Source organism: Ixodes scapularis, unplaced genomic scaffold (assembly GCF_016920785.2).
Source record: "Ixodes scapularis isolate PalLabHiFi unplaced genomic scaffold, ASM1692078v2 PGA_scaffold1__304_contigs__length_218370807, whole genome shotgun sequence".
NCBI lineage: Eukaryota > Metazoa > Arthropoda > Arachnida > Ixodida > Ixodidae > Ixodes > Ixodes scapularis.
The window spans coordinates 141,984,180-141,994,255 of record NW_024609846.1 but is presented as its reverse complement, the minus strand read 5'-3'; the positions used below and the strand labels follow the sequence as shown (position 1 = coordinate 141,994,255).

Here is a 10,076-nt window from a genome sequence, read left to right as displayed (position 1 = left end):
CCCGTGAACAAGGGACCGAACTGGTCCCGAAACGTCGGGTAGATGTTTATTAAATGTTTGGTTAGAGTCCCTATTTTTCGCTTCAAAGCAACATCATTGGACCTTTTCCACATACCGACGGCATCTGGCGGTGGCTGCACGAACTAAAAATCGAGGAAGTGACCTACCTGCGCTACCAATTGATAATGGGAGCTACGCTACCAGTTTCTTCGCTCTTTCAAACGTCGTGTTTTCCTTTCCGTCGACGTTCTTTTTTTGTGTAACGCAATTATATATATGCTGCAGTTACGTGTTTTACTCGCTGATATACAGCCTCCTTCCTAATTTCCTCGATTTTTCGTTCTGACTTCCGCCGCTTGGCATCAGGCGCTCGCGCGTGCGCAGAACGCTTCTCGGAAAAGGTTCAATTCACCACGGTCTTTTTTCTTTTTTTTTTTTTTTTTTGCCCTACACGAGCACGTGAGCGCGTGCTCACGTGTATTCACACGCGGGTATTCACACGAGGGAGAAATCCCGTGGATTTCTCCCCGGCACGCGCATCCCACGACGAAAACGTCAGGCTTTGCGATGTGCAGAAGCCTCGCGTTTTCATCTCGTGATGCGCGCGTGCTGGGGAGAAATCCCGGGGATCTCTCCCTCGTGTAAATACCCTAAAAAATTATATAAGCTGACCAGCGGCGTAGCCAGGGGGAGGCTCCCCACCCCCATCCCCGAAATCCAGCCGACAGGGTGTCCCCACCATGGGTGTCCTCGACGAAAGTTTACAGGGTTTTTGTCACCGCAAAACTGAACTAGTTACGTATCGCCAAACGCTCATTCTCCGCCCGATGGTAACGTTAGAGGTCCGAAGCCGATGCCAAAGTTACGGCGCGAACCGATATTTTATTCAAAAGTTAAAAGGGATTTTCTGAAAATTTTAATAAAAATATGCCCGACGGAGCTTTGAATACGTATCTAATACATGGAGCTCTATGGCGCCAGAAACCAAAAACGGGTAAAAATGGACCCCATTTTAATATCCCATTGAAATTATCAGAAAATCCCTAATTACAACTTTTGAATAAAGTATTGGCTCGTGCTGAAACTTTGGCATCTTGTTTGGACCTCTATTGGTATACAGCTTTGGGCGGAGAATGAGCGTTCGGTGAAGCATAGTTTATTTTTGCTGTGAAAAAACCTTGTACATCGAGGGCGATGGAAAGAGACTAGGGTGACCAACCGCGACTCGCGGGAGTGTCCCGCATTGAGGGCTCGTCTCCCGCGTCCCGCGAGAAATTTCCAAATCTTCAAAATGTCCCGCATTCCATCCTGTCGTAAAATTTACTCTGCAACCCATGGCGCTGCCGAACGACGGGAAAGCGCGGAGGACGCTGGTAATCGTGTGAATCGCAAATGGTACGCCATTTTCTATCCAAGCTATTGCGGGAAGCGACCGTCGTTCTTGCAGGAGAATCGACGTGCTCATTCTTATGAAGCAATGGTGAGGGTGCAGGCTAGCTGGTGTAAATTGGGCATATAGCTGTAAACCCGAGACTGAGGATACGAACAAGGGACAAACACAGAACGACACTTCGTCCGTGTCGGTCGTGTTTGTCCGTTGTCTGTATCCCCTGTCTCGGGTTTACAACTATGCTCATTCTTCGTTGTCTCTCTCCCCTTGGTGGCAAAATATTGTAAGAAAAAAGTTTAAATATAAAATATTGTAATTATTTTCATATCGCTGTGTAAATGCAAAACAATTTCCGCGGTTTTTTTTTTTTTTTTTTTTTTTTTTTTTTTTTTTTATGAAGACAGTTACACAAGGCAGAATCTAGCCTGCCACTCGCAACGGTCGAAAAAGAACACGATGTTAAAAATTTCCGTAGGACCATGCTGATAAAAGTAAGCGTTGACAGGAAACAATAACCCGGAAAAGGTTTACTGTTTCTTTACTCCATTTGATGCATTGAGTACTGCTGCAGTCGATTTTTATGTTTTCGATTTCGACACATTTAATAACAGGTTTGCAGGGGCGGATTTAGAGGGGGGGGGGGGGGGGGGGGGGTCCGGATGTTCTGACCTCCCTCTTAATTTCTGCATGTGTAAAATTAAGGGCGTGAAACGAGGGAGAGGGGGAGGGGGTTCCTAGACATAGGGTACGCTCACCAACACCTGACCCCCCTTCCCCAGGGAATTCCTGCATCCGCCCCTGGCTTTGGCATAAAAAAATATATGTCACTGGGAGTGCAAATTAATTGCTGCAACACAATTAGCAGGTGTATAAACAGCACAGGATATTAAATATGTTAACACAGCCTCAGTATTTCCTCAACCCCCCCCCCCCCTGCACCGCGTGTCCCGCATTTCGCTATCGGGAAGGTGGTCACCCTAGGAGAGAGCGATAGAGCGGCGGCCACAGTGCAACGCACCATGCGAGTTTTTGCGTACGGACACCGCGCAATAATGACACATTCCGCTTAAAAGAAGAAGAAAAAAAAAAAAACACGAAAGTTTTGTGTTTAGTTTGTTAAACCAGGCATGGGTACCTGTGCCATTTATTTTAATAAAAATTACTTGTCACAAACAACATCAACAGCATTGTCTTTATGACAAAAGGCTCACACGGCCTTAAAGCCGCAAACAAAACCACGAACCTTCCAAGAGCCGCAGGGGAGGGGTGGGAGGCAAACTTTTGTCCAGAGCAATAAACGAAACTCCAACTACTTTCAATCTACCAAGTCAGAAGTAGTCCAACTGTACGTAAGGTCGTAGTAGTAGCACAAGATTACCAAACTGCAACCTTGTCTTTTGATTTAAAAAGCGTTCCATTTCTCTTTTTGGGGAAGTGCGTGTGACCGGGAGGAAGGAGAGGTAGGGGGGGGGGGGGGGGGGGGGGGGTAGGGGGGAGCCAAGAGCCGCATGCTTGGCATATAGGCACGGAAGTCGGCTCTCATAGAGAAATTTCGTTTTTCTCTCGATCCGCGAGTAATGTCATCTTGTCAACTTTCACATTTAATCAGCACTGCTAGTGTTACCATGTATTACGTTCACATGAAGTTTCAGCATTGTGCGATGCGTAGTTTGTTTATGCAAACCAAAAAACAAAGTTTCGTGTTTTTTTTTTTTTTTTTTTTGTTTTTAATACTGGACGTTAAAAGTGGGTGAGCTTTTCTCCCGGGACCATCGTTCCGGGGCTCGTGGACAGTGGACACCAATTGATACAAAAGCAAGATCGAACTTCTTGTCTGTTGATGGAACGGCACCTAGCCCCACGAGTTCCAGACGATCAGGAGCTCCCATCGCTCTTCGGGTGACAGAACATATATTGGCATGGAACACAAAAAATTAAAGCCGCTTATAACTCCCTGTAACACCGAATTAGAGCGCAGTTCTTGAGGAGGAGGAGGGAAGGGTACTGAGGGGAGCGTATACCTCTGCTCACCTTCTCATCCTGCTTGATACTACTCCCTCCGAGCGGCGTCGGCGTCGGCGTCGCCGTCGGCGTAAGATTACGTGCCCCTCATGACCGCACGGAGGTCACGTGACCTCACGGTTACGCCGACTAGTACACCATACCGACGTCGCTCAAGTCGGAAACGGGCGCCTAAGAACTGCGCTCTAAAATAACAAATAAAACTACAAAACTAGCAAATTAAATCGTCTATATTTTTTGAGGGCTTCGAGGTTCTAGCAGTTCTAGGACTAGCAGTACTAGGATGAAACCGGAACCGTTACGTTGAGTAAGCAAAACCGACCCTGACCAAACCGAAAATGTATGGCTTTCGCGTACATTATAATAACTCAATGGGCTTTCGAGTTTGGTTTCACACACACCAAGACGTTACCACCGCTGTCGACGGCGTCGACGCATCTCGACCAACGATTGATCTCGACGATCTCGACGCAAATACCCACTCAAACCCATAGTAGCCAACGTTAAATGACTAGCCCTCTATCCAACGCCGACCCAAATCGAGCCACAGGACGCCGGACGACGTACACAAGCTGCACGTGTTTTGGTGCTTTTGAAGTGTGATTTGAAGTTGAAGGTTTTGGAGTATGTCACTCGCTGAGCCATCACATTTGCGGGCCGAAGCTGTCACTGGCAAACAGAAAAGTCGTTTCCTCGATGCCTTTTATAACCTGGCCGACTCGAAGAAGCCAGTGCGCGTCAATGCGGCCGAGACCATCATCAAGGAGATTTTCAAGTCCGACGATCAGGCAAGTGAACTGCGACTGGTGCAAACTTTTTCGGGGACGCTCACTTACGTCTGTTTTGGCCCACCGATGTCTTGTCCATTCGTATGGCGACCGGAATAGGAGAGTTCTGCCGTGTGCGTGATTAATATCCAGTCAAATATTACCTTCCTAAAAGAAATATAATTAAAATAAGAACACCGACTTGACATAACAGAAAAAACAACTTCATTAGACGTTTCGCCTCCCATGCGGGAGGCGTCACCAGTAGTTACACAGCAAATGCAGGGTTCAACCTCAACTCAACGCTATTTATCACGAATGTCCACACGGACATTCGTGATAAATAGCGTTGAGTTGAGGTTGAACCCTGCATTTGCTGTGTAACTACTGATGATGCCTCCCGCATGGGAGGCGAAACGTCTAATGTAGTTGTTTTTTCTGTTATGTCAAGTCGGTGTTCTTATTTTAATTATGACGTCTCCCGGCTTTTGGAGCATTTTTGCATAAAAGAAATATGTAGGGAGCGGCTGTTTGCAGACAGCACTATGGAGCTAGCCTGGACATATATTCGTGGGTTGCTGCGTCTAACACTTCAGAATAATTGTGGACAATGCGTGTGTACTGTACAAGCGGCTTTCTCTACTTACTGTAATTTCGGGGGAACGAACACCACTAAAGTGCCGTGCGATCATTATTGCAGCGCGACGAACCATCGAAGGAACTGAACTACACGGTCGAGCGTCTAGTGAAGGGGTTGCCGTCCACGCGAAAATGTGCACGTGTTGGATTCGCGGCTGCGCTTTCTCAGGTAAGCACATGGCCCTTTCACAAAATCAGTGTCCCGTCTCCTTGTTGTTGTTTCATCTGCCATGTTGGCAGCTTTCCGTTTACTATTTCGGTAGCATAAAATTCAATCACAGGTTTATGATCCTAGGGGCAAGTCAAGTTTTTGTTTCTTACACGTATCACCGTCACTGTTCCTGTTGCTGAATAAATGTTTTGTCGACTTGGTGTCCTAGATCCTCCAGGTGTTCCCTGCCATATCTGCGGAGGAAGTGTTGGATTACATTGACAAGCACCTTCCACATGACAGCAAAGAGGTATGCTCTTTTTGAATTTGATCTGATTTCATTCCATGTTTTTCATTTGTTTCACAGAGGGATTGAAAATCTCATTTACACTTTACGGACAGGATGTTGGGAATGCCGTGTGCGCTCGCCTTCCCTGTTTAAAAGATTCAAAGTAAATAACCAAAATAAGGCTAGGACGAATGCATGGCCAAGGTGCCATTTGTTTTAGGCTTTTGCTTTAGAACACTTACTGCGGCAGATGCCAGCACGTGTGGCACATGGACCTGCATTCCCGGCATTCTTCTTGATGCTTGGGTAACTTAGCAAGAGGTTTGTTGTAGTATCAGCACCAAGGTCACCCTTCATCTGTGTTTTTATTCACCTCGTTCAGCAGGACTTGGTAGCACAAAGGTGCCACAGTATTTCGTGGCCCAGTAGATCCCGATAGTATATGCCTTTGTTCCTGAGTGACGTACAGTGGTTGGAAAAAATATCTTTTATTCGGGAAAATATTAAGGAGTTTAAGAATAACACACGCAATTTTAGCGCACGCTAACGCAAAATTTAGTGCTTGCTTTAGCGCATGCTACGAAAGAGTATTTTAAAACAGTGTTCCTCTGCCGCCACGCAAAAACCCAAGCATCTCGCACTGACAACGCCATCAAGGTACAGTAACAATTCTTATTTCACACATGAAATGCTGTAGCTTGAGAAAAAAAAAAAAAGTTTTTTGGCCCAGAGTAACATTTTAGATTGTTCCAACCTGAGAATGTGTCATGAGCGGTCGACCGGTCGTGTCCGCTTGCATCGCCCCGGCAAGAGAGGTCTCGTGTACTGACCTTCGCACATGTACCTGACGTACGTTAGCCGAGAAATATTTGCGCGTTGCAAGCAGCAAGTTTCCGACAATCATTGCCCACCTTGCTGGGTCTTCCGAACCGTTTGTGACGTTCACCTCCCATTCAAGTGCAGTGTCGTCCTCTATCGAAAATCACAATAGGGAGGACGGGGAAGATGCCACCGACATCACGCTCTTGATGATCGCCAAAGCGGTGGCAGCCGCGGTCCTGGGAGCCGCCACTTTCTAACTGTGCTCATCTTGGCTTTAGCCAACTACTCGCACATTGCGAATCCTCCTTGAAGGAGTGCAAAGACACTTTGTATACGCATGCAATTTCCAGAAAGTAGCGCACGCTAAAATGATGCACACGAAGTGCAGAACATAATTAGTGTTCGGCACATGCACAGGGGCGACGACGCTATTCTTTGCGTACTCAAAGCTTTAGCGTGCTCTGTTCTAAAACTGCCTATTAAGGGCACCTCCGCTTCAATTTCCTTTTTGAAACAACAATCCACTCACAGTCGCAAGTGTGTGAGCCAGCCTCTGCACCGTATGGCTGCTGGAGATTCCGACCCTTCCTCTTTTTTGCTCGCAGGACAAGAACCATGTGGCGATCGGACGCTGCCTTGCGCTGTCCTCGCTTGTTCGGTCGGGAAGGGCAGACGATGTCGCTGGCACCGTTGCGCGTAGACTCCTCAGCGTGGGCCTGGAATGTCCTCATCTTCAGTTGATGGCCTGCGAGGTCTTGAGGGAACTCCTAAATCAAGTTTGTCTCGTTTTATTTTTATTTTTTTTTCATTTTGCTGTTTACTTATTCATTTGTCAGTGTAGCATTTGTGACCGTCCGGGTTGCGTCCCATTTTTTTGGTTTCGTGGAGGGGCAGTGTTTAGCAACCACACACTATATTGTGCTTTAGTGCAACGTGGCAAATAATAATAATAATAAAAAAAAGTGTGCTAGTGTTGACGAAGTATGCGCTGCAACTCTCACTTAGTGACTCATCACTGCCTGGTCATTTCCCTGGGGCAGTTCCTCTTGTCCTTCTTTGAAGGACAGCTGAGCAAACTTGGTTTGCTTTAACTCTCTTGGAAGAGTAGTAAAAAGATGTCTACAGTAGCATTATTTTGAATAATTGAGTGGCACAGTATTCAAATGAATGTCTAAACCCTGATTTTCAGGTGACTTGTCTGTCCTTGGAGTTATGCTTTCCTGACGGTCACTGATTTTATTCAAAGGGAGGCATTCATTCAAACATGCTGTTAAAATTTCCAAATCTGTATAGTCTTTCTTTACCTATCTACAGGGTGTTTCACGAAAGGTGGACAAATTTGATATTGCGAAAACTATGCATCGCAACAAAAAAAGGCCTGGGCCAGGGGCTCACAGAGGAAGATTATTACAATCCAGAATAATTAGATCGTTAATTATTATTGCGTAATTAACTTTTTTAATGTTGTGTTTAAGGGCATGGTTTCAATTAGAAAATTGCTCAGCATCATTGAAAAACACTAAATCAACAAATTGCAGAATGAAAGAAGGCACGCGCAGCATTTTGCGGCTTTCTGAAAAACCGCACAAATTCAACGGGTTTTTAAGTTCTGGTTTGCAATCGAAGCGCATCTCGGCCCCGACGGCACAGTGCCTCGTGGAGAAATAGTGCAACCAACCTCTGCTGCGCTGTCCTCGCGCAACGCAGCAAAGCTTGGTTGCACTATTTCTCCACGGGGCGCGGTGCCATTGGGGCCGAGATGCGCTTCGATTGCAAACCGAAACTTAAAAACCTGTTGAATTTGTGCGGTTTTTCAGAAAGCCGTAAAATGCTGTGCGTGCCTTCTATCATTCTTTAATTTCTTGATTTAGTGTTTTTTGATGTTGCTGAGCAATTTCCTAATTGAAACCATGCCCTTAAACACAATATAAGGGAAGGGAAGTGACATTAGCGCCAATTGCGCCATTTTGATACAAACCCAATTTTCTGTGCCTAGTTGCGCCAAAAACGCGAAATTGGTCGATATTGCACCACACTGCGCCAAAGTAACTCAGAAACTAAAAAAAGTTTGCAGCGACGCTAGATTTAGTAGAAAACGAGAGCTTGGTTGGCAACATTCAATCTCGTCGTAGTAAAGTACACGGCACGGGTACAGTGTGGCGCTAGCAACTGCCTGATTTGAAGATTTCAGCTCTAGTACCCTCTATACCTATGACACGTGGTCTTTTCCCGATTTTCATACTACTTTTGCTACTTTCCGCTGTCATTTGTGACTGCATGCTAACGGTGCACTGTCACGCGGTCTCGCTGTCTGGCCGCGGGAGGTACGACGCGCAGGCTATCAAGATGAGCAAACCTAAGTATTTCTTTCATTTTGAGAGCAAACCTTTTCTTAAAAGTGCTATTGAGTGCCTCCATTGCGCAATTGTTCATTCGTGTCCGTAATCTCGTCAAAATGGATGGCGCCGTCGCCGTGAGTACTTTCGGTCATCACACACGTGCTTCCAGTGCGTGAGCGATCGAGTGAATCGGTCACAGACCCGTATTTAGCGTGAATGTCGCGCTCATAGTTTTTCTACCAATTCGCTAATTTACCTTGTGACTCGTTTTGGTGGGAAGTTTTTTTTCTATTTGCACGTGCTTTCTATGAGCGTCCGATTGATGTCTGGTTGTAGTAAACCTTGCTTCCCTGTTCATGCTCTCGAATCGCTACTTCAAAAAGTTTTGCACTGCAATTGCGCTTTGGCACCAGTTCGTATAAGCTTGAGGTACCTGGTGCCCAACTAACTTTGCACCAAGCTTGTTTTCCTGTCCTCATCTATGCGGATAAAACTTGCGTTTGCCTTCTCAGTGTTTTTTTTTTTTCTTTTATATCTTATTTTGGTGCGTATCGGTGCTGATGACCCATTGGAACCAAGGTGGACAAAAATTACATAAATAATTATGTGATTTATATAAAATTTTTTATGGTTTAAATTGCTGATAAGCTGCTCTAACATTTTCTGCTGCTAATCTGCTCCAAACTGTAAACTTTTGTGCTTCAAAATTGCTCCAAAGTGCATAAACTACTGCTCCGAAATGAGAATTTTGTGCTCCTGAGCTGCTCCAAAATCCAGATTTTTCTCCTCCAAAAATGGCTCCAAAACCTGTTTCACCTGTCTCACCCCTGCAATATTAAAAAAGTTAATTACGTAAAAATGATTAACAGTCTGATTATTCCAGACTTTAATATTAAATTTTCCTATATGGGCCCCTGGCCCAGGACCAAAACAACACAAGTCTTTTTTTGTTGCGACAAGTAGTTTTCGCAATGTGGAATTTGTCCACCGCCCCTTCCCTCTCATCTGCCATTGCATCAGCCCTCCCCCGGGTAATATACGCTTCCAGGAACACAGATTGCTCGTGTTTGGTACCAGTGCGCCAGGCTAATATGACAAGTTTCTATTTCTTGTGGCCGCAGCTGGCCACCTGTCTATCTTTGTGATTGCTGTTTTAGCACGCTTTCTGCGCCGTTTGTAGTTGAGAGAGAGTCGCACACAGGCAGACACCTCTCGTGAAGCACCATTGCAAAAAAGATATAATGGAGCTACTAGCATCGTTACTGCTAAAAAAAAAGTTATTCAAGCGTTACAAAAGTACAATACAGGGTAAATTGATTACAAGTAATCAATTACTTGTAATGCTTTACATTCTAGTCTTGTTGGAAGTGGCTCTTCTGTTTGACTGTGTCATATGTTGCTCGTACTGTCGAGACTGGCTATAACGAAGTCAATTATAACGAAATAGCGGCTACAGTGAAGCGATCACAATTTCCCATTCCCTTTTGCACTTCTTTATAACCGAAGTCGGTTATGACGAAATAGCGGATACTGCGAAGTGATGTCCGATTCCCGTTCACTTCGTTATAACCGGTCCCGACAGGAGTCTAATGCTACTAGCAGCAAGGTTTTGTTGCCTTCCACAAAATATGTGCCAAACACTGCACAACCTGGAGTT

At 45.5% G+C, this 10,076-nt stretch overlaps 1 protein-coding gene across 3 annotated transcripts in view; it reads left to right on the top strand.

Moving 5' to 3' along the window:
• Positions 1-3,554: 3,554 nt before the first annotated feature.
• The window catches only part of LOC8034721 (rDNA transcriptional regulator pol5), a 69,839-nt gene continuing 63,317 nt past the window's right edge, over positions 3,555-10,076 (top strand). Inside the window, exons 1-4 of one of the 3 annotated variants that reach the window (XM_029978080.4) lie at positions 3,555-4,200; positions 4,880-4,987; positions 5,199-5,279; positions 6,686-6,856. In XM_029978080.4, coding sequence (XP_029833940.3) covers positions 4,039-4,200; positions 4,880-4,987; positions 5,199-5,279; positions 6,686-6,856 — 522 coding nt within the window. In that variant the 5' untranslated portion in view covers positions 3,555-4,038. Of the gene's footprint in view, positions 4,201-4,879; positions 4,988-5,198; positions 5,280-6,685; positions 6,857-8,341; positions 8,441-8,520; positions 8,554-10,076 lie in introns of those variants that run through there. The other 2 variants (XM_029978082.4, XM_029978081.4) reach the window with 2 other exon arrangements.